The sequence below is a fragment of the Hypanus sabinus genome, chromosome 13 (genome assembly GCF_030144855.1).
Source record: "Hypanus sabinus isolate sHypSab1 chromosome 13, sHypSab1.hap1, whole genome shotgun sequence".
Taxonomy (NCBI): Eukaryota; Metazoa; Chordata; class Chondrichthyes; order Myliobatiformes; family Dasyatidae; genus Hypanus; species Hypanus sabinus.
The window spans coordinates 87,722,966-87,748,707 of NC_082718.1; the positions used below are offsets into that span (position 1 = coordinate 87,722,966).

General features: G+C 38.9%; 1 protein-coding gene across 2 annotated transcripts in view; it reads left to right on the plus strand.

Annotated features, from left to right (window-relative positions):
• Positions 1–18,456, plus strand: part of LOC132404079 (E3 ubiquitin-protein ligase DTX1-like) — a 294,674-nt gene extending 276,218 nt beyond the window's left edge. For both annotated transcript variants that reach the window (XM_059988088.1, XM_059988089.1), the window contains exons 6-9: positions 4,383–4,541; positions 9,392–9,553; positions 11,283–11,372; positions 13,030–18,456. In XM_059988088.1, coding sequence (XP_059844071.1) covers positions 4,383–4,541; positions 9,392–9,553; positions 11,283–11,372; positions 13,030–13,254 — 636 coding nt within the window. In that variant the 3' untranslated portion in view covers positions 13,255–18,456. The remainder of the gene's footprint in view (positions 1–4,382; positions 4,542–9,391; positions 9,554–11,282; positions 11,373–13,029) is intronic.
• Positions 18,457–25,742: the final 7,286 nt, after the last annotated feature.

Sequence of the window (25,742 nt, forward strand, 5' to 3'; positions counted from 1 at the left end):
GTAAATAACCGTTTAAAAAATTCAGGACAATCAAAGTTTGGAGCATAAATATTAACTAAAACAACTTTCCGATTAAAAAGTGAACCAGTTATCAACAAAAATCTACCCTGTGGATCAGAAATAATTTCATAATGTGTAAACGAAATTGAGGCGTCTATAAAAATAGACACACCCCTAATTTTAGCGGTACAATTTGAGTGAAATTGTTGACCTTTCCAGAACCTAAAAAAACGTTGATTATCCTCCCTCCTAATGTGGGTCTCCTGTGCAAAAATAATATTAGCGTTCAATCTATGGAATACTTTAAATATTTTTTTACGTTTAATCGGATGATTTAAACCATTAGTATTCCACGAGATAAAGTTAATAGATTTATCCATCATACCAATATTAATTGTGTGTATCATAAAAGGTTAAAAAAACACATAACCCACAATTTAGGAAGAAGGAAAATTGATTCAGGAGCAACCGGAGATCCTGACACCTCAACAATATTAACAATTTAAAGTCAGCCCATAAACTAAAAGCAAAAAAATAAAAAGCAAAAGCATGAAAAAAGATCCCTCCCCCCTCCCCCCACCCTTTGAAAGAAAGCCAAGCGGCAGGCGCATAAACTAATACTAATATTACCCCCATTTCAAGATGGCAGCTCCATAAGAAAATTTTTTAAGAAAAAACTATATAACACCCCAATTAAAATATAGAGTTGCAAAAAAAAAAATATATATATATATATACCTACATATATATATATATATATATATATATATATATACATACACATACACACCCATATCAGACAAATCAAAAAAAAAACTAAAATAGTAAAACCAGAAAGATCATTAATAAAAAAAATGCACATTAAAGTTTAAAAATGTGATACACCTTTAAAAAAGAATTTCCATATTCAGATACAAAGATGACGTTTCACAAGCCAAGACTTATGGGAAGAAGAAACGACATTTTGAGAAAGCCATATTACAAAATATGAATATAAATTCAGCAATCTAATGAGAAAATATAGTAAAAAAAGTTATCAAAATAGAATATTTTTATATAAAAAAAAGATTTAACAGACACTACAACATATTTAAAAAAAAAACTAAAGAAAAAGAATTCAAAACCTTTGTTCCATTTCTAAATACAGGCAAGCAAATAAACGCTTATAAAAAGTAAAGACTTATGGGAAGAAGAAACGACATTTTGAAAAAAATAATTCATTATTACAAAATACAAACGTATATAAAAAAAGGATATTATAAAGATTAAAACAGCATCTATAAGCGATAATAATAGTAAAAAAAAAGACCCAGACCCATAGTTCAAAATAAGAAGTTATAACCCAACTTCCAGGGTTAAAACTTAAAATGAAATAACATCCTCTCTCCAAAAAAAAATCTTCAATGTAACTCATAGTTCAAGTTGCACTAGAGGATCGATATTCTTCAACAAATTTCTTCGCTTCTTCAGGAGTGATAAAAAAGTGTAGACTGTTGTCGGGCAGCACCATTCTAAGTTTCGCTGGATACATTAAAGCTTGTTTAAAACCAAGCGAATGAATCTCTGCCATCACTGGTTTAAAAGCGATCCTGGCTTTCATAACTTCATACGAGTAGTCTTCAACTATTCGAAATGAATAATTTCTGTAGGAGATCATACCTTTTTTACGAGCTAATCGAATTAGAAGCTCTTTCTCACGAGGATAATGAAGGCGAACAATCACCGCTCGTGGTTTATCAGACACAGACGAAAGCCTCGCAACTCTATGAGCGCGGTCAATAACAGGTTCATTTTTCAAACCTTCACCACCGAAAATTTCCCACAGTAATTTAGAGAAAAATTCAGTTAAATCACCGGACTCAACTTTTTCGGGAATTCCGATGATGCGCAAATTCTGTCTGCGAGAACGATTTTCAAGATCAGTAATTTTAAACTTGTACTGATCTAAAGTTTTAGCAGTCGACTCTATCTTCTTCTCTAACACTTCAATTGTACGTGCTTTTTCACAAATTGATTGTTCAAGAGTCGCGATCTTATTTCCATGCTGTTGAACCTCTAACGCCTGCGACTGAAACTTAGTTTCAAGCGATTTAACAACTCCTTCAAGATCGGATATTTTCGAAGTAATCCTCCTTTCCAAACTTAACAGTTTACTGTCCAATTTACCTTCTAGTCTGCCTTCCAGAGCCGCAAATTTAGCATCCAGTTTATTGTCCAATTTACTTTCCATAGCCGCAAATCTAACATCCAGTTTAGTGTCCAAAAGACCAACAATTGCGTCGATGGATAAAGGATCCTTAGCCGATTTCTTACTTGTAGCCATTTTAGGTTTGACAAGATTAGATCAACTATTATTTTAGGAAAAAAGGGTCAATCAAAGGTAGCAACTCATATGATTAAGTTCGAAAAGGTCTAATTAAAGGGTGATTATAGTTAAAAAAATAAAGAGCGCCTAAAAGGCAGATGCTTACGTCGCCATCTTGAAACTCCACCCCTAAATTTAGGTTCTATCAGCCATTTATTTCTTCACTACAGGCAGTTTCTGAAAAGGAATTAAAGTAGTAACAAAGCAAGGGCAATTAAAACTGGGCCATTATCTCCTAACATGATTAGTTAATCCAGCCTTTTATCAAGAAATCATTAATTCATCGCACAGGAGGTGGCTGTTCAGGAATGTTCTCAATGTCAACTAATGGATTTAGCCTTATCGCTTTCTCCAGCTCTCAGTTGAAGGTTATATTTTAGTGTTATAAGAGTTTTTAATATGGTTAGTTCTGACCATAACACCCACTGGTTGATAAAAAGCTTTACATCCCTTCACTGCTCCAATCTACAACCATTCTGACAGGCACTCCATGACCTTCTCTTGTGCTAAAGTGAGGCCACCCTCAGAGTGAAGGAGCAGCACCATGTATTCTGTCTGGGTACCCTAAAACCTGATGGCATGAATACCAATTTCTCCTTCCAGTAAACAAACTTGTCCCGCCCTCCTTTATTCCCCACTTCTTCTCCCTGGGTCCCCTCCTCCTTCCCTTTCTCCTACAGTCCATACTCCTCTCCTATCTGATTCCTTGTTCTCCAGCCCTTCACTTTTGTCATCCATGTGGCTTCACCCATCACCATCTAGCTATCCTCTTCCCTTCCCCTCACCTTTTTATTCTGGCATCTTCCTCTTTCCCTCTCAGTCCTGAAGGGTCTCACCTGTAACGTTAATTCTCAATCCATCTCCGTAGATGTTGTCTGACCTGCTGAGTTTCTCCAGCATTTTGTGTGTGTTGCTTTGTTATAAAAGTTAGTCATTTATATCTACCAGTTGTCAAAACTGTCCCATGGAATTTGCGAAGATTTAATGTTCGATTTTACCTCTCTTCCCACCACCACCCCCCCAGAATGAATCATAAAGTGGGGGGGGTCATACAGCATAAAACCAGAACATTCTACCTATTACATCCATATCCATTTTGATATGTTTCTTAACACAAACCACCTAACTTGCCTCATTTTTGTTTGCCATCCATCCCTTTTAATAGTTTTCACTGAAGTATTTTCTTTTCATTAAAAAATATGACCCTAATTCATTAATATTTCTTTTCTCTAATTTTCCCTTTAATTGGATTTATAATTATTTCACACTGGTGCCTTTAACAAGGTTTTAAAATGTGTTACTGCTTCAAAGTTTAGAGCAAATTTATTATCAAAGTACATATATAGTACCATGCAAAAGTCTTAGGCACGTATATATTGCTAGGATGCCTGAGACTTTTGCACAGTACTGTAGTAATTTTATCTGTTGCACTGTACTGTTACCGCAATGAAAAACTAATTTCATGACATATGTGAGTGATGAAAAAGCTGATTCTGATATGGGTCTCTATAGTGGACTGAGAGTGGGAAGGGGGCAAGGAGAAGGGAATTTTCATTGGGAAAAGGGGAATGGAGAGGGAGGAAGTGGGAAGCACCAGTGGAATATTCTATAATGATCAAATGAGCTTACCTGGTGTCTCAGGGCTGGGTGCATCTGCACCCGTGCCACCTACCTCAGGCACTCCTCCTCTACAACCTATCATGCACTCTTCTCGCAGTGCTCCACTGTCGCCATTCCCAACACACTTTGCTCCCACCAGATTTAGTTCCTGATAGTTATCAGAGGAATTGATGGAATTCTTTGACCTGAAACATAGACTCTATTTCTCTTTCTTGGAGATGCTGTCAACAATTCCTGTTTATATTTTAGATCAGGGGCTCCTACGGACAATTCCTTGCTTAACGGTATTGGCACACGTCATAAAAAGGTTGGGGATTGTCTGCATCTGCAGTTTCTTGCTTTTCATTTCCTGTGTTTTTCTCCCCCATCTCTAATTGTCCTTTTGCTCTGCCACCAGGACTGCACCATCTGTATGGAGAGGCTGGTCAGCTCATCAGGCTACGATGGAGTTCTGAATCTGAAAGGTGTGAAGCCGGAGCTGGTGGGGAAACTCAGTAAATGCAGCCACATGTATCATCTCCTGTGTCTTGTAGCCATGTACAACAACGGCAACAAGGTAAGATCAGACAGCCAGCTGAGACCGTACACCTGAAGCAACAACTGACTAATACCTGAAGTTAAAGTTTTCTTTTGCATTAGAGTTAACCTCAACTAGCATGGGATGAAAAAAAACGGACTCAGCAAGTTCCAAAAAAAAGGCAGAAAGATTTGTTTAATGAAGAGGAAGCCATTAACCTGCATGCACACATAATATTGTGTGTAATATGACATGAATTAATTAATAGAATCAATAACACTCCTTAGATAATTCAGTGATACTGTAATCATGACCACTTATTGGTTGACCAAGAGTTAATGAAAGGCATACTGTGTGGAAAAAATATTAATTCATTAGTTGAAAGCAAACGTGTGTTAACACCAGGTTCAAGAACAGTTACTACCCCTCAACCATCAGACTCGTGAACAAAAGCCGATAATTTGCCCATCCATTGAGATGTTCCCACAACCAATGATCTCACTTTAAGGGCTCTTATTATCATATTCTCATTATTTATTGCTATTTATTTATACTTGCATTTGCACAGTTTGTTCTCTTCTATACTCTACTTGATCTTTCATTGATCCTTGTTATAGTTACTATACTATAGGTTTGGCGTGTATGCCTGCAGGAAAATGAATCTCAGGGTTGTATGTGGTGACATATATGTACTCTAATAATAAAATTTACTTTTTAACTTTTTAAGAACTTTGCAATTGCAATTGACACAATTGGGCTGAACAATAAATGCAGTCCTGAAGAAGGGCTGATGAACTTTCAGTTGGCCTGAAATGTTGACTGTATTCATTTCAATAGATGCAGCCTGACCTGCTGAGTTCCTCCAGCAGTGTGTGTGTGTTGCTTTGGATTTCCAGCATCTGCAGAATCTCTTGCGTTTATAATAAAGGCTTGAGCTGGCCATTGACAACAAACTAGAAGACTGGCAAACTTTGCCTGAAAACTCTGCTATAATGGTTGGCATTCAGTCAGTTTTACTGGTATTACAAAACAAAAATGTTTTGTTCACGGCTTTATAAGGCATTGGTCAGCCACACTTGAGGTATTGTGAGCACCTTTGGGCCCCTTATCTCAGGAGAGATGTGCTGGCATTGTAGAGGGTTCAGAGAATGTTCACAAGAATGATATTGGGAATTTAAGGTTTAAGGTATGAGGAGCATCTTGATGGTTCTAGGCCTGTACTCACTGGACTTAAGAAGAAAAGTTCAAAGTAAATTGTATTATCAAAGTACATATGTCACCTCATTTAATTTCCTGAGATTAATTTTCTTGCAGGCATAATCAATAAATCCATAGAATAATAACCATAACAGAATCAGTGAAAAACCACCCAATTTGGGCATTCAACCAGAGTGCAGAAGACAACTGTGCAAATGCAAAAATATAATAATAATAAACAAATAAGCAATAAATATCAAGAACATGAGATGAAGAGCCCGTGAAAGTGAGTCCATTGGTTGTGGGAACATTTCAATGATGGGCCAAGTTGAGTGAAGTTATCCCCTTTGGTTCAAGAACCTAATGGTTGCAGAGGACGTGTTCTGGGCCCAACGCATAAGTGCAATTATGAAGAATGGGGGGGGGGGTGGAATCTCATAGAGACCTATCAAATATTTGAAGCTTTGGATAGAGTGGCCTTAGAGTTTCCTGTAGTGGATGAGTCTAGGACCAGAGGGCACAGCCTCAAAATACAAGGATGAGATAAGGAGGAATCTCTTTAGTCAGAGGGTGGAGAATCTGTGGAGGCCAGGTCATTGGGTATATTTAAAGCAGAATTTGATAAATCCAGTCCTGAGTAGTCAGGGCATCACCGGTTAAGGGGAGAATGTAGGAGCATGGGGTTGAGAGGGATGATAAATCAACCATAATGGAATGGCAAAGCAGACTTAATGGGCCAAATACATTGGTTATTGTAAACTGGCATGTGATTAAGCTAGGATTAAATTGTGGGTTGCTGGGTAGCATGGCTTGAAGGGTCAGAAGGGTGTATTCCATGCTGTATCTCAATAAGTAAGTAAATAATGTCTTATTGTCTAGTGCAAGTGACTTTCTTTTTATCGATCTGAAGATTTTTAGTGGAGATCAGATACCAGAGCACTTTATACAATTACCCTACTATTGTTTTACCTTGTGTCAATTACCATTCAGCCAGTAGTATTCATGCATCTCCAGAGACTTGAACAAATATCTAGGCTCTCAATCCATGCAGCACTCAGAGATGGCCGTATTAGACCAAGTAACCGCCTGCTCCTCCAAGAAACCTCCATATGCTTTGTAGAAGAGGGGGGAAGTTCCCCTGTATCACTCCTCAGCAATCACTACTTGGACTAATTATAGAACAGTATTGTATTGTTATTTGTGGAGCATTTTGATAAGTAAATTAGCTGTCACTTCCCCATAATGAGACTGACCTCACTTTGAAAAGTACTTTCTTTACTGTAAATCAGATGGGAAGATTTAATACTTGCTCACACCTGTGATTTTAAATAAATCACAAGTCATGGTACGTTAAAACCCATTGCGTAGTCTTGTTATTAACTGTTCATCAATAGTTAGGCTCTAGATTAATTTACCTGCCTGTCGAGTTCTTATATCGACACAGTGGATGTTGAGAGGATGTCCCATCTTATGGGAAGATCTCAAACAAAATTTAATATAGAGCTGAGATGATATTTTTCTCTCTCATAGTGTGCATGTCTTCACACTCTCTCCTTCAGGGGTAGATGGAAGTAATCTTTGAACACTTTCAGGGTAGAGTTAAATAGATACATAGTGATAGGATGTCAGGTTCCAAGGATAGACAGGAATGTGGAGTCTAAGTTATCCATCAGTTAGCTATGACCTTGTTGAATGGGAGAACAGACACAAGGGGCTGAGAGACCTGCCACTTTTCCTAATTTGTATGTTCCAACTTCCTTCAGCTATCATGAAATTATTAATCAGTTGCGCTTGCCATAATGTCATTTTTCAGTCATGTCCCTGCAAAGATGAGTAGAGGTTTGAAGTACCCTCCAAAGGCTCTTTGATGAAATCTAAATATAGACTGGTATTAGTAAAATATTTAACAAGGAGAGGCTTGTAAACAGAATGCAAATTCCACAGGTGTTGCTGTTGTATCATAGGTTACGGAGAGAAAGAGTATGGGATTAAAAGGGGGTAATAGATCAGTCATGATGGAATTGTGAAGCAGATTTGATGAGCTGAAAAGCCTAATTCTGCACTGATGTTCTATGGTCTTACAAGCACGGAACAAATTTACATGGAATTACCATGCAGTACAGACTTCTTAAAGCAGCAACAATCTTCAGTGTAACATGTTTTCTGTGTTGTTAATAGACATGTATTACGCAAGCCTCCAAACCGTATGACAAGGTTTTGGTGCTCTTGGAGGTGGTACCGTAAAGCATTGTACTAACCATCATGCTACGGTGCTGCCTCATAATACAGGACAATCCTGTACTGTCTGATTTGCACCAAAATTTCTGTCGAAGCCAGACTCAATCAGAAGTTTTCATCCAGGTTTCTGCTGTGCTTAGTGTCTGTGAACTTTGCGGCAATATGCCCCACTAATGTGAAGAACTGAATACCAAGGCTTTGGGCCTACTCCGAGAGATTTGGGTCTAAGGACTCAATTTGGTTCAGAACTCATTTCTATGATCTGCATGATTTGTTTTGCTTTTCTTCCCCCCCCCCCCCCCTTTCTCTGTGCGCACTCAGGGTTGGTCTTTTTTTTTTAAATTGGGTTCTTTCGAGTTTCTTTGTGGCTGCAAACAAATCTCAAGGTTGTATAATTTACAGTCGGCCCTCCTTACCCATGGGGGGGATTGGTTCTGGGACCCCCCCCCCGCGGATGCTCAAGTCCCTTATTTAACCTGTCTGAATACAGTGGTCTTTAGGACCCAGCGGAACCCCAGAGTTTATTTAACCTGTCTCAGTGCGGTGGGCATTAGGACCTGGTGTTGCTCTGAATCGGCAATGTTTCTGTTTACAAAAATAATCACGATCACGCTTGAAAATAAGGTGGAAGTAATAAAGCAATCAGAAAGAGGTGAGACGCTAACAGTCATTGGAAAAGTGTTAGGCTACAGTCGGTCAACGATCCGAACAATTTTAATGGAGCATGTGAAAGGCCCTGCCCCGATGAAAGCTACAAGTATTACTAAGCAATGCAGTGGTTTAATTATTGAAATAGGTATGTTTCTTAAGTGTTTTATATGCAGAGAAAGGTAAAATATATACTATACACTAAGACAAACGTTTGACTAATTGACGCTAAATAATACCAGATGTACCTGTTCTGATTTCAAATCCGACTTAAAGACGGACACAGGAACGGAACTCAATTCATAACCCAGGGACTGCCTGAAGTTTAAAGTCATTTTTAGATTACTTATAATACCTAATACAATGTAAATGCTATGTAAATAGTTGTTATACTATATTGTTTAGGGAATAATGTCAAGAAAAAAAATCATCTGTATATGCTCAAACAGTGAGTGCTGGAGAGAGAACTTCCGGGTTTTCCCGATCTGTGGTTGGGTGGAACCCGTGGATAAGGAGAGCCGACTGTATACGTTCTTTGATAATAAAAGGCACTTTGAATCGTAGCTGCTAGAGCTACAGTTTGTGGTATCGATCAAGTAGAAGAGAGGTTAAGAAGGTAAATGAAAATTGAATAGTTTTTGCCTGCCTGCAATATAGTACCAAGAGAACTTATTTTACAATCAGAGACCTTTGTAAGCATTTGGTACTTGGAGTAAAATATAGAATGTTAAATACGTTACTTAGAAGAATATTTAGTGACTTAGCAAGTGCAAAAAATTGATATTTTTGTAATTTCCCTCGTTCAGGATGGCAGCCTGCAGTGTCCCACTTGCAAGGCTATCTACGGTGAGAAAACTGGAACACAGCCACCCGGGAAGATGGAATATCACGTAATCCCACATTCACTGCCTGGATATCCCGAAGTCAAAACAATTCGCATTGTCTATGACATCCCAGCAGGACTACAGGTAAATGCTTTTAACTATGCTCAATATCATAGACTTCCTCATTTTGGTATAATTTTTGAAAAATATTTACAGATTATAGTATTGAGAAAGTAGGCTATATATTTCCATGGTACAAATGGCTGTACATACCATTCCCCACATTTAGTACAGAAATGGAAGAGAATATACAAAAGGCCATGCAGAGTATCAGCCTCTGGTTCTTCTTCGGCATATTCAGAACCACTGAGGATAATGGAATCCAGTGAGCGTAGGTGATAATGTAGAAAGTAAGCCACTTACAACCTCAATTAAAAAGCTTTACAGAAGCTGATTGTAAAGCTAGATCTGTTCAAAAGACTTCATGCTTTTACAAAATTTTTCCTTAATTATGTCATTTCATTTTCATAAATACCACAAATTGAATGAAATGTTGCTGAAAAGCAAGCCCGAGCCGGCCGGCTCTCCCATCCATTCTGCTCTCCAACGGACATTAAATTGGAGTACATCTGTGGCAATGAAATACTCGGCGGGAGTACAGATACAGACGGAATCCCGGACGCTGCCATTCAGCTGTTTATTTATGTAACAGGTTTTCCCCCCGAGCCATCGGACTACCAACCTACTTCCCTCTGCTGTGCCTGTTGTCTTGTTTATTATTTATTGTACTGCCTGCACTGTTCTGTGTACTTTATGCAGTCCTGGGTAGGTCTGTAGTCTAGTGTAGTTTTTGTGTTGGTTGACATAGTTCAGTCTAGTGTTTGTACTGTTTCATGTAGCACCATGGTCCTGTAAAACATTGTCTCGCTTTTACTGTGCACTGTATCAGCAGTTATGGTCGAAATGACAATAAAAAGTGGCTTGACATGAAAGACTTGACATTTTGTGTTGAGCCACATTAAGAGCTAGCCAGCATCATTATGTGTCGTGTAGTATGACATGGGCGATCATTGTCCAGGAACATGATTGTTCTTGGCAAATTTTCCGACGGAAGTGGTTTTTATTACGTTCTTGTGGGCAGTGTCTTTACAAGACAGGTGACACCGGTCTTTATCAATACTCTTCAGAGATTGTGTGGCTGGCGTCAGTGGGTCACATAACCAGGAATTGTGATATGCACTAGCTGCTCATACCGTCATCCACCACCTGTTCCCATGGCTTCATGCAAACCTGATCGGAGGGCTAAGCAGGTGCTACACCTTGTCCAAGGGTGATGTGCGGGCTAATAGAGGGAAGGAGTGCTTTACAACTCCTTTGGTAGAGACATATCTTCACCCTAAGTGTAAGTAGTGATGGTATTAAGGCAAGGTCAAGGAAATGGCAGAGAAAAGCAAAGATCTGTCAATAAAGGAAGGTTTTAGAAGTGAGAATTATGGCACTTATATCAAAGGCAGGCTCAAGTCCCAAAGCAGGTGGCCCAGAAAATGAATTTGGGCATGAGGTTGTTCAGAAATTGGGCGCTAGGCAGGCTTGAAAAGAAGGAGGGGGAAAAAAATATCAGTAAATGATGCATAGACATGAAGAAGAAACTGACCAACAAAAGCTAGGTAAGCACAAAGGAATCCACAGACAAAAGAGACAAGAAAACCACAATTTAAGTGATTTTGTGGCAGCACACTCCTGTATTTTAGTGGATAAGACATTGCGGGCAACGTGGGCATGTAAAATTACTTCGGTTGCTCTGTTATTTGCATGAAATCATATTTCACTTGTCAGTCCAGTTTTCTTTATCATTCTTTTTCATTATTCAAAGGGTGTTGAGCACCCCAATCAAGGAAAGAAATTCACCGCCAGAGGCTTTCCACGTCATTGCTACCTGCCTGACAACGAGAAAGGCCGCAAGGTAAGTGGAACGTCTTGTCATCTTTGTGCCAACATTACCAAAAACTCTAATTGTCCCAATAAATTTTAAAGCTCAAGAAACAACCAGTACTTTATATATTTATTAAGATGATTGAACTAAGTTCTTGCTTGCCCGTGGATTCTGAGAGATTTGGTATGACAGGACACAATACAGAAAGGCATTAGGTCCACATCTCTGCCATTCTAAAAATCAACTAATTGGCCAAATCCCACCTTTAAGCACTGAACCCACAGCTTTTCAAGTACACACCAAGGCTCCCAACAGCCAGTACTCTTTGGAGCAGAGTTTAGGAACGTTAGGACTGTATAAGGTTGTGTTAATCAAGGCAATGTGGATAGGGCAAACTATACTCGCTCTTGAAACTTCCTGGTCAAAGAATTTTAAAGAGAAAAGATTGCTTCTAGAAATCAGTGCACTGATAGCAGGTGGTATATAAATCATTCACACTGTTATCATGTGAACTAAGTCAATGAGAGGCATAGGTAGTAAATATGAAGTAGTCTCTTTAATTGACAAAATGAGACACAGCTGGCATCATTTTGAGACCCTTTTGGAGGAAGAGGCCTGATCATCCCAACATTACATGACACTTTATGTGCTAAAGATCAAAGGACAATTCTGTATTTATAAAGCATCTACTGTGCATCCCTTTGGATTACATGTAACTTTCACCCCTCCGTCGCACCCACACTTCAGACACCCAAATTAATTTAAATTAGTACTGCCTGGTCTTCCAATTAATTTTGGTTCATAGCTTAGGAACCCATTGTCCAGAAGTGCATTTTAAATTTAATCTACAGTCCATATACAGATCTGAAGATTGGTGGCTGAAGTTAAATATTTTGTTGTGCACCCAAAGTCCAGAATATGCTTTGCTACACATTTATGACTTGGATCAGAAACCCTGGTTGATGAGATTTCTCTTGTCATAGCTTGGTATATTGAGCTCAGTAAGTTATACAAGGACTGAATTGAGTTTGTAAATCTCTTGTCATCTTCTGACTGTAGCTTGGTATTTTGTCATCCATCTTTGCAAAATTTAAAGAGCAACTAAACATCATGTGAGGTGGCAGTGACATGGAGGGGGGGAAAGAGGGCAATATTTAATGTAACTAATGAAAACTCATTTGCATAAGACTCCCGCAGCTCGTCCATTCAGTGGAGGCTCAGGACCCAGTCTCACAAGTTTCCATTCACACTTCAGACACGGTGCACAAGAGACTGCAGTGGAAGGAACCTAGTGAAACTGGATCAGGCCAGAGGTTTTCAACCTGGGAGATGTATTCAGATAGCCTGGGGTCAAGTAAGAAAAGTCATGCATACAAGACCATGGATATTTACCAAGGCAGAAAGATGGGACTATGGATTGGGGAAGAAACACTGTGTAGTTCAGGGATGCCAGTAGATTAGACATGGTAGTGGATCAGGGAAGAATAATTGTCATTTAAAGGGTTAAATGTATGATATGTGTTGATCAGAGTACATAAGTAGCTGATAAATCTAGTGGGTCTATAAAAAGAACTTAGGAATCTCTGTTCCAGTCTTTCTCATGACTGAAATTTTTTTTTGTGAAGAATTTGAAAAGTCCCAATCCAAATATCTTTTCACTGTTGAATGTTTAATTGTCCTTTTCTAGATTCTGAAGCTCTTGATTGTGGCTTGGGATCGCAGGCTGATATTCACCATTGGAACGTCCAATACCACTGGCGAGACAGATACAGTAGTGTGGAACGAAATTCATCACAAAACAGAGTTTGGATCAAATTTAACCGGACATGGCTACCCAGATCCCAACTATTTGGAAAACGTGCTGGCAGAGTTGTCTGCCCAAGGGGTCATGGAGGACAGCATAAAGGACTGAGGAGGAGATGAGAAGAAGCAGCAAATAAGGATGTTGACAATGAAGACTACACCCTGTAAAGTACATTACTAGGGTTCAAATATGCTTTGCTTTACTGCCTTGGCCACTACTTTGTTAACTCCAGTTCGGGCTAGTTAAAAGCAGACTGCATTGGCCTGATTCAGTCTATTGGTGGCAAGTTACAGTGACATACTGTGCCAGTCTGCAACTGTTATTCCTCATGGAAAGACCCACTCAATATAAATAATTAGAGGCAGGTAAATGAAGAAAAAAAAATGAGAGAGAGAGAGAGAGAAAGGGCTGTCGAGTTGACAGTTGCTTGCACTGGTCATTCCTTAAAATAAGAGCGAAGATGTTTCCCATTTGGTTGAGTTATATACAGTGCACCTCCTGCTGTGTTGCAGCTAATGGTGCACATAGAGGCAAAAATACTAAGCACGCCTGGTTAGTTGTAGGAGCGCTGGCATCAGATGCTTTCTAGAGGTCACAACCCGTAAAACATGCAGCAGCATCTTCATGAATAAGGTGTCCACATCTCTCAGGGATGTTAGTCTTTTTGCTTGGATGTGTCACTGTAAATGGTGTACAGTAGACAGAACGAAGAGGAAAGGAGCTTTGCATGTGAAAACTGTTTGGCTTTTAAAAAAAAAAGTGCCCATATTAACTTTCTTTATCACAAGGACAGCAACACCATGGAGCATTTTAAAAAGTTTTGACGAAGGTAGTTTAAATTTAAAAACACTGCTTATTAAAGTGTTTATTCAGAAATAACTAAGGGCTTGTTCTGTGTTAAAGGTCTGTCTCGTTACTCCATTAGTCCAGCTGAGTATTAGTGTCCTGGTGACCCATGCTGCATGTCAGTGACAATGAATACATGCATTCTCAGATGAGGCTCTTTATTTAAAGTTAACTTTTCTATCTATAGATGTTGCTATACTTCATAGCGAAATATGTCAGTGTCTTATCCAAACCATTTATGTCTGTGTTCAAGACTCTCTCTAATCGGTTTATGAGTTTGGTAGTGAATGCATCTGAAGCCAAGAAGTAGTTAAATCTCTTTTGATTTTTTCCCCCCGCAAAGTGGATGTTTCTGTTTTTAATTTCATAAAATGACTCCCACATTCTAAATGAAACTCAGTATACTTAGCTGTCAGATGAAGTGAGAGGATTACTTCACTAAGGGAAATCCTGGGCTGCAGGACCTTATTAAGTAAAGAAGAGGATTTCAAAGACACAGCAATTATACTTCCAGCCCAGAGACAGAAACTGGATTATAATCCTGCCAAAAACAGTCACCGGCTCAGTAAATGAATGTCTACTGACATTTGCTTTGGACTGTTCTGTCAATGGGAAACTACACAGGATGGAATGTTGCAAAGCTATGAACAGTTTGCAAAGTGTTGGTAGCTGTAGAAATATTCAACATTATCCTGACAATTGCTCTCAAATCCATTATGTTCATAGTCATTACTGGCAAAAGTAATATTCAACAAATGCTGTTTCTGCAAATTATGTTCTGGTTGCTGAGTTGTATGATGTTCAACTTACAAGATTTATTGCCAAAAAAATCCAAAGAGGAAATAAATATTGAGGGAAAAGGAGGAGGAGGAGGATAGTGATGGTTCCCTTAAGTTTTGTTGCAGCTGTTAAAAGGTGTGATGCAAAGATGTACTCAGTAGTCTAAGTGTTTGAAAGACATGGGGTATGACGGCAATCTTTCCTGATTTATAGGACAAACTGGGAAAAGCAGCAAATTGAAATTGTTATTTTGTTTTAAAATAAACATTCACCCAAAACTGGGGAAAGCTTGATTCAGATGTGAAACCTATCTCAACAGAACATGCAAAACTAAATTTTAAGAATTTTTAAAAAGAAATATAAAGGGCTGTTCATGTATTTTATCATTGGGGAAAACTGATACAAGTATAGGTAAACAAGGGGCAATGCAGGAATAGGCAAAAAAAGATGGAAAACAAGCTGCCTTACATCAGCAGTTTGTCTAACAGAGAATGCTATCCTGATCATTTGTTCTGTTGGCTCTTGCAGTCAAAATCCATGAGTGAACCTAAGAACTGCTGTAGAAAAGCACCAGAAGAGCAGCAAATGTACCATGTTTGATATTACAGAATGTATGTTAAATTTTAAATGCATTAGCTGCAGAGCCTACTCTAAATTTGCCAATGTTGATCTGGCAGTATAGGAGTCAGCAGCACCCATACAGCTACTGGCAAAATAGTGTAGAAGATTCTGAAACAAATCCATTTTTATATAGAAATAAACATTAACAAAGCATGTGTAAATAGTGTATTGATGTGATGTGTTTCAAACAGTGTAGGGAACGGTATCTTATAATGGGCAAGGCAGGTACAATTTGTATAATTGTGCAGATCCTCATGCTATTGGAAAATGCAAGGTGCAGTAATTTCATTAACTCTCATTTGGAAAGCTGAATATAATCATAGCTATTTTAGGAATTTATGTCTGAAGTTTTAATGCAGGTGACAGAATATTAATTTTACAACTGTATTTGCAAAACAAACTGAACTTGATTCTAACCATCAAAGGGCTTATTACCAAAATGGCACTATCACTTCTACAGAGCTGATGAACTAGCTACAGATTTAAAACCTGCTTTCCATATCTGTAAGGTGCAGGTGAGAATTTTGTTTAAAAAAAAAGGAACGTGTTCTTTTTAAGGGTCAGATTAGTGAAATTAGCCATGGTAATGCATAGGATAAAAATCCAAAATAATCACCATTCTTGATAATATACAGGTCCACTACAGTCAGCAATGGATTCAAATTAAAAATTGGTATTAAGCAATTAATTGGATTTCATTTTGTATTAACGATAACTTAGCTGCAGTTACCAACAGCAGTGATAGAATTTACAGCCCATATTCCTACACCTAATGTACAGGGGAGGGAAAAAGAGATCCTGCAATGTTGACCATTTTGCAAATAAAAATTTAAAAATGAAATGTATTTAAGAAAGTAGTATGACATACACAAGATTATTAACATGTTGGGGTATTAAAGACAAGCTTTGATGATAGTTTGATTCATACTTTGTAATATACAAATTTATTTGTTCTCATCAGGATATGCTAAGATAGAATTCAAAGCTCAAATTACAGCCCACTTCAATATTGCACTTGAATAATTATTAAATTCCCCCACCTAGGACAGCAGTTTGTATTGTCTGCTGTTCTAAAATGGCAATTAAGGAGTGGGGGGGAAAAAGCTTATTTAAGCTCATTTTATGAATAAATGCCCCATAGCTTGGCTTTCCTAATTACACAGCCTACCTAATTACATAATGTCCTCAGAAACCCACAGGTCCACTGACTGAGACTTTTGCCCAAGATATATTTCAGACACAATTTGCCAAAGATAGCACTGCTTTGAAAATAGGCAGAAGGGTGCGATAAGTAACAAGGCTAAATATCTTTCAAATCATTGTTAGGATGCAGCTAATAGAGATACTGAAATACAATTCAAAATACGGACAATGTGATTAATGACACCCACAGAGGTGGTATTAACCCATGTCATCTCAAAGGATGGGGTCAACAATGATTTTACATGCTGTTAATTACTTAAGTGAATGAAATCAGGCAGGGTATAAAACAAGAGTTCCACCTGACACTTGCGTTTTTCCTCTGGCCAAGATAAGATTGCAATTGCTCCCTGCAACATGTGGTCTCAGAGAGTATCTATGATGGTCAAGAATGGTTTTGATAACCTTCTCAATAACAGAATCATTTTAACCTCATATTTTAGGAGTGTTCTAAAAGTTTGGAAGTTAGAGGAAGCCACAACAGAAAATGGTATTGAAAAGTTGTGCGTTTCAAAGTAGCTTCATGTAGCTTTTATTAAAGTGAAGGACAAGTGTGCATTGATACAAACTTAGTTTTGCTATTGGAGTACACGTTGGTAATAACTCCAGATTGTTAGATGGGACTTATACTCTGAAGAATCACTTCAGATGTTAGACCTACTGTACAGCTCCCACCACTGCCGTTTTCTTGCTAGGAAACAAGAAAAACAGGCAACCTGATGTGATGCCATTGCAGTAAAGCACCAATATTGTTAGATAAAGCTGCTTACGCATGTTTACTCTGTGTTACTACTGTAAATGGCAATGGGAGTTCCAGGGCGTTCCCATAACAAAGCAGATATTTCTTTCAAATCAGTCTGGCACAACCTCCTAAGGAGGGAACTTCACTTCACAAAATGTAGACGAGACTTCCTGCTTTGAGACTAGTTGTTGCCAGAGCTAGTTGCGTGGCATGGCCAGTTTTTCCCCCATTAGCAGCACAACAAAGCTACTGAATGTGAGTATTGCAATGTGCTATATAAAAAAAATGAAATGCACAAAGTAAGCACCTCCATTCAGCCCAAACATACAGAATTGTGTGCTGCAGATTCACTGAATCATAAATTCTACAACAGTCCCTGTAACAGATCTAGATAGAACAATGTCACAAGTTTTAACATATTCTTAATTTTTTGCTGGAAAATTACAATTTCTAGCCATTTTGTGAACAATGAAATTAACTATCGCACTTTAGAAGAAGCCATTATGGAATTGTGTATATCCCAAAGTAGCAATGACTCAATTGGGCCTGACCATTTGTTCTGGGTTCCAAATGTAATATTCAGTATGAATTGCCATAAATAAAACCATATTAATTAAGTGGTATAAATCAACAAGTTTGCACCTAATATCTCAAAACACAGTAATGGGGACACCAAGAATTGTTTTATGAGATGATTTAATAATTTTACTGGATTTAAAATCTCTTTTAACATTAAACCCGGCCAATTAACAGTAGGGGTCTATGACCCCAAATCTGGTTAACATAGAACCACAGAACATATCAGCTGTGTCATGTTGAAAAAGGATGAGGTCTGTAAATACTTGTGTCCTTTTCCAGTTTTAAGGAGAGATTGCCTTGGGGGAAATGTGATGTGTTATATTTCATGTGGTTTGGTTCTCTGGAGAGTGTCAATGTGGATTCTGATACTGCAGAATGCGAGAGTGATCACAAGAACAGTCATCCATAACTAGGTCTTGTGTTGTTATTTACTCACCAGCATATCCTGAATTTATGTAACAAACTCATGTAATATGTATAAACAATTGGATTTGCCTGTAACTGTTAGTACTAAATAATGAATAAACTTTATTTGGAGGATAGCTTTTTACTTTTGCCAGTGCTTTTATTTACAGAAGCTTCAACCTACATTTCACTACTGTATAAATTTATATTCTATAATTAATCTCAGTGGTTCGCTAGGATTTCCTGGATGATGAATCATTCCACAACAGTGGTCGAACAACTTAATTCATTTTCTATTTCCCAAGGCCAAAATATTGATGCCATGGAGTAATGTACAAAGCCAATTGTTTTACAGGACTTGCCTGACCTAGTTGTGTAAGGTTTCTACAGATTTCACTTCAAGATGACTGGCTACTTTTTGATTCAAAGGGGTTGGAATTTGATTTAGGCAGATACTGAAACCAAAATGCAGAGGTACAAGTATGACATTTTATTGATGTCATTTGTATCCAGATGTAAAACTGAATGATAACCAGGTTGGAGACTGTTCATTACAGACAATCCCCAGGGTTAGGACAATCACAGAAACATTAGACATGTGAAGTGCAGCTACCAGCTGGCTTACTGAGCAAGTGAATGAATGACCCTGGTCCCCAATCCTTAACTCTGCTCAACCCAGCCTAGTTGTGTGACTCAATGGGGAGAGAAGGCCAGGTCCTCATTCCCATCCTGCAGAAGGTGCTTGCAACACTGCAGCCACCAGCAAAGCCACTCACATCCATCGTAGCAGTCTCTCAAACATAACCTGAGGAGGACCTGTTCATCTTCCAACTACGGAAAAAGTATCAAATTACTACTGTGGAAATGTACTTGTAGTAACAAAATGGCACTTTTGTCTGTAACAAAATGGAACCTGTGTTGTACCAGAGTTCTTTGCTAATAGTGTTCGTGCAACATTATACCAATGGAACCCAACTCCTTGACAAACTGCAGGCCAGCAGATGAGATACTGGAAGAAGGTCAAGTACACTGATTAAGCAGATTAAAACAACGCACCCTGTCCTTGAATTGAGGTGCGGTAGCCATACTTGTGTATAAAGGTGTGACTATGCTGTATGTTTTTTTAAAGCTATCACCGGCTCTTGTATGGTGCTAATCTTCCCTTGCTGCAAGTAAAATAAAGACAAATATGATTGATCCACTGTTAATTGTTGTTTGTTATAAGACGTAGCAAAACATTGCTCAACACTACCAGATAATTTGAAATCAAAAGTGCATTGTTTTAATTCAGACACATATAGAGATGGACTAATAGAAAGAGTGCCTTCAAAAGGATTGATAAAGTAAATGAGATGCAAATTAACGTGCATTGTTCTTCAACAGGAACTACCACCAGAGTTATTTTTTTAATTGAATTTTTTATGCATTTCTACAACACTACAACAAAAAAAGACCCAAAATAAGAGATTAATACAGTGCAAAATAACCAATGATAATATGGTTCAAAATAATGATAAAAAAGCACCCAAACTAAAGTCATATAAAGTTCCCACCCCCCACAAGAAAAAAAACTCCAGACCAACCACAACAAAATGTAGGAAATACAAATCAGAACATTCAAACCCCCAAAACTGTACATGAAAATAAGAGCAAAAGATAATGATGCCTACTACCAAGAAAAAAAGCTGAAAGTAAGGGACTGAAAAAACCACTTAGTCTAAGGAAGAGTTACAAAAATATTCAGGAAAAGGTCCCCACACCTTATGAAACTTTATGTCCGAATTAAGAAGTGAGTAGTGAATTTTTTCAAGGTCTAAACAGGACATAATATCATTAAGCCATTGAGCTTGCATGAGTGAGGCAACATCTGTCCACCTCAAAAAATAAATAAACAATTTTTAAAAGGGAGTTAGACATTTCTCCAGTGATGGGCACATTTAAACATTCACAATCAACTGCAGGCCTGGTGGAGTCCACCTGAAAGACTTTGGAACAGAATGGGATAGGGACTCACCACTGACTTCAAAGAGGGGCATTGACAGAGTTTCAATAGGGTTAGTTCTTATTGATCTTTCATCTAACATTAACAAGGTTCTGTAGTGATGGGGGACAATCATAAAGATGATGGAGCAGCCAATACAATTGAAGCAAATTTATGGACAAAAAACATTTAACTATAGGAATAACATTTTGAGTAACATTCTATCATCTGAAATAATAAAAGCATACAACACAGAAACAGTCCCTTCAGCCCACCATCTAGTACCTATGTATACTCATACCAGCACTTTGTAGGCAGCCTACAATGCCTTATCTCATGCAGATGCTTCTTAAGTGCTGGAAGTGTACCTGCCTCCAACACTGCCCTCTGGTTCTTGACATATTGCCAGTGAGGCAGCTTTCTTCCTATTTAGGTATCAAATCTTATGCATCTGTCTGCCTCCACCAACCCACGCACACCATTTCTGTTCCAAGGTAAAATAATTCCTTGCTCTTACAGTCTGTAGCCTGGCAAATGAAGTCATGCATTCGGAATGCCTTCTTCCTGTGCTACTACCTTCAGTGATCCTTTGGCATGGACTTGCTAATGCCTTTTGCTCCTTCAGTACTCCATTCAAAGTTCAATGTAAAATTTATGACCAGAGTATATAAATGTCACCACATACAACCCTCAGGTTCTATTTCCTACAGGCATACTCAACAACTCTAAAGACTAGTAACTAAACAGGATCAATGAGAGAGCAAAAGCATAGAAGACAACAAACTGTTGGAATGCAACTATAAATAAATGGCAATACATAACTAATGCATGAAATAACAAGATAAAGAATCCTTAAAGTGAGATCATTGGTGGTGGGAACATCTGAATAGAAGAACATAATTATCCCTCTTTTGTTCAGGAGCCTGATGGTTGAGGGGTAGTAACTGCTCTTGAACCTGGTGGTGCAAGTCCAGAGGTACTTGTATCTCTACCTGAAGGCAGAAGCAAGAAAAGAGCATGGCCAGGGTGGTGAGGATTTTTGATGATAGATTCACGATAAATGCCCTATTCATATTTGACCCACTCCCCCAAAAACAAAAATCACCTCGCACTTATCAGGATCTACCATGCCCTACACAACTTATCAACTGACTTATGTCACCCTGTAGCCCGAGAGTTCTCCAGGGGTTCCCAACCTGGAGTCCAGACTCTTCAATTAATGGTTGGGGTCCTTGGCATAAAAAAAGATTGGGACCTTCTGCTCTTCAAAATAAATATCACCAATTTTCACATTCACATCTAGATCATTGACTTATTGAACAAACAGCAAAAATCCTAGCACTGAGCCCTGTGGTACACCACTGATCACAAAAGCTACCCAATTTTGGACACAGTTTGAATTAGGGCAGGCATATTTAGCTACAGCAGAAAGAAACATCTGAGACAAAACTCACTAAAATGATGTCATCCTCAATTCACATTTAAAACTTTTTCAGGGTCAAAGAAGTTGTTAAATAGCAATAATAATTTAGTAATCCATTAAAACTCAATGTGCTCATTCATGAGGACTTCTCCAACATTTTTAAAAGCAAAATAACCTGATTTGATTATGAGCATCATGTTAAGTCAAAGATACATCATTTAATGTCTACAAAATAAGCAACAATGCAGCCTCCAATGAACACTTCCAGACTTCCACTGAAGTTCTACGTAGTAAAGAAGAGAGCATTCTCAGCTTTCCTGTCATTGCCACCTGGAATTCCATGCCAAATATCTACAGACACATTTAAAAATACAGAAAGATGATGTGAAAGTAAATTGCTACTGAAAATAACAAGTAAACTTTCAGGTGATTGATGCACATAATTTTTGCAAGCATCTAATACTTCATCTTGCTACCTCTTTTTCTTCTTAAGATACTCATATTTCCCGTTTCTTATGTTTTTGTTCTTATTTGCACCTTGTGGCATATTGGGCAGCCTTTTTGCCGTATCCATAGCATTTGGCTGTTTGTCCACGAGGCCAAATTGCTAAGCTCAATGCTCAATCCAGCACAGATGGAATGCAAGGAGCCGCTGGATTTGAACTTGGGACCATTTGCCTCAAAGTCCAGTGCTGATACCACTATGCCACTGGCCAGCTGATAGCTTATGTAGCTGGGCATTCATTTTTGTTTTGTAATACACATATGAATCACCCTGAGATGATTTACCATGCAAAATGGCATAATGCAAATAGAGATAGTTGTTTTTACTCACCCTTCTGCTGGTTAACAAGCTGGTCAGAGTTTTCATGAGCACAACAAGCACATGATGCTCAATAGAAATAGGTTGATAGTTAATTATTATCTTGGGATTGGCTGGGCTTCTCAGCTCCAAACAAGCAGGTGTTTATAATGAGGTTATTAAAAAATCATTATGCTTAATTAAAAATCTTGTATCATCTTTGAAACAGGTACATTCAAGGCGTCTGAAGGAGTCCAATAGTGCATTTCTGGACAAGCTGGAGATTAATTTGCATCAATAATTACCTTCAGGATATCACAGTATGTGCCTCTTCATTCCAAAAGTCTAAATATTCCACAGCTGCTTATCAGTTAATGGCATCAGACTCAAAAGACTAGGATGACAGAAATTGTCCTGTGATTAGGCTGGGCAGCTTGGCTTGAAGAGCTGGATATTGCTGGAAGGCCCTTTGAGCTATGCTGCCCCAGGAGTCCCGATTAACCCTGACCTAATGGCCAATTACCCTACTTGACAAGTCTTTGGAGAAAACTGGAGGACCCAGAGAAAACCCATGTATTTCATCAGAGCTGAATTCTGCACTCCAGAATGCCCGAGCTGTAAGTACCACCTCTCAGAGTGTGAGGCAGATTCCAACCAAACAGGGTGGAGGAAGGAGAGAACCTCTTCCACCCCCTCCAAACCAATTCTCTCAGTCTAGGCACCTCACTAATGGAGAAAAAGTCCATAAATGGGTTTCCTCTTCTCAGCCCCCACCCCCAGCAAGGTAAACAACACAAACATAATACTATATGTCACAACTTGGGCAACTCATTATTTCCTCTGCACCCTCCCCAGCAATGGTACCCAGCCTGTAACTGTGGTAACCAGACCGTATGTACTGAACTATGGCCTAACATGTTCCATATTAGAAAACTGCACAACTTACTCAGCTCCTTTACTTTCTCTTCCCAGCCCCCATGTCTTGGGAGTGGGGAAACCTTCACCAGAACTGCAGTGGTTCAAGCAGGACAGTCTCCATCATCTTCTCAATGGCAATTGGAGATGGGCAACACATACTAAATTTACCTGTGACACCCACAATCCACCGAACATTATTGATCAGACCAATGTCATGTAGGAGAAAATCTCACTATAGCCTAGTTATTATTTGTATGGTTATCTCTCGTTTTCTTTCTTATTTTCCTCATTCACGTTCCGTAATTGCGAAGTCATGCCATAGCAACAGACACAAAATGCCAGAGGAACTCAGCAGGCCAGGCAGCATCTATAGAAAAGACTATAGTCGACCTTTCCGGCCGAGACCCTTCAGCAGGACTTCATTGGTGAAAGCTGATTTGCGAGGATACTTGTTTTGTTTTACCTACAGCAATCATAAAGATTTGCAGACAAGAGAAAAATCTGCCGGAACGGAAAAACGCATCACACACAAAATGCTGGAGGAGCTCAGCAGGTCAGGCAGTATCCATGGAAGAATAGACAGTCTACGTTTCGGGCCGAGACTCTTCATTTACTCTTTCTATAGATGTTGCCTGGCCTGCTGAGTTCCTCCAGTGTTGATAAAGATTTGCATATTAATTGGGTAGAACCAGCAGCGCACCGGGTCCTTTTCCTCCCAATTTTCCGACTAAATTTTGTAGATGGGTGAGGTCCACTCTGCATTTCTCTTCACACCCACCGCGTCAGACAATGACGGGCGATGAGAACTCGCTGGGCATGGGGAGCCAGTAAGTATTCAATGAAATTCAAACGACAAAAGACAGCTACAAAAAAATGACACAGCGTTCCCTTTCGGCCTCTTACTCCTGAATGCGTGCACAGAAGAGATACAAGCTCTCACCGAGAGGAAACTGACCTTCAAGGTTCGATCATGGTGGGCAATATAATGGCACCAAATGCTTTTACTGTAACAAGGAAAACAAGCCCCCCCCCAAAAAAAAATCACGACCTAAGCCTCGAAGTTCTGAGCGATTTAAGGCGTGGGATCTAAAGCAGAAAGTATCTGTAATAGCAGGCCAAACCCTATAAACGTCAAATGAATCCTGAGACAATGTTTAATAGGTGGTGCCCGACTTGTTGAGATCCTCCAGCATCTTGCGTCCGTTGCACGATATTTAATTACTTTTTATGTACTTAAGCATTAGCTTGCACACTATCATCTGTCAATCTATGAGCTGCTATAACCATAGACTTCGACGTTTATTTAAAATTCCTCTGAAAAATAAACAATGAACGAAGCTGTTGCTAGGGACGGCCGTCGCTTAAATTCAGCAATTGATCTAGTGAGATCATATTTATCTCGGACTCCTGGACCACCTGTAGTTCCGGGCCGGATTAATGGAAGCGTTCTCCTCCAAAAGGATCTCTTTATTTATTCTCTTCGCTGGAGAGGAACTGCTCTAACGTCGGCACCTATTAAAGTCATCACAGAAACTCAACGGGAGCACACGGCAGGTGTTAGAAAATCCTGGAAACAGCGCATTATCAAACCCTGTCCTTTAATTGTAACAGCGAGGTGGGGGGGGGGGGAATGAGAGACTAATTTTTATGTGCTACCTTCAGAGAAAGTTTATTTCTACTGAGGGATGTTTGCTGGTTTGGAAGATAGCGCGCGTAAGGTTTGGTGTTTCTAAATCGAAAGGATGAAGGTGGGTTATAAATAGAAAATGCGTTTCTTCAGCAGCACAATGAATCATCACTCCCTGTACTGCCTCCGTTACTCTTAATAATTTTCCTGGATGTTGATCTGGGTGGAGCATCGGCTGGGACGATAACGGCGTAAACGGCTTTGAAAAGGTTCGTGTGTTTTTTTATGCTTCGACCCCGTTAAGCTCAGTCAAAAAGAAATCTGCACGTCTTCGTGGTCTGGTGTTTTTGATCAGACATTCCGCCGTTCAAATTGCGAAATTAGACGCAAGCAATGCGCGTTATAATGAAGGAATTCACCTCCAATACGCGCTTCTGGGTCGCGCCGAAATGTAGACCTGGCTTTCATGGAGCTTCTGCCAATGGATGTTGTTCAGGTTTATGTACTTGACTTGAAGACATAACCGTCATGATTTTACACCCACTGAAATAATAAATGACTTTTTATATACTAATAACTTTTATTGTTGATTTACCTTCCCCTTTCAACGTAGTTGCCAACCCTTCCGCCGAATTTTCTTTGCTGGAACGAGCTTAGCTTTCATCTCGGTTG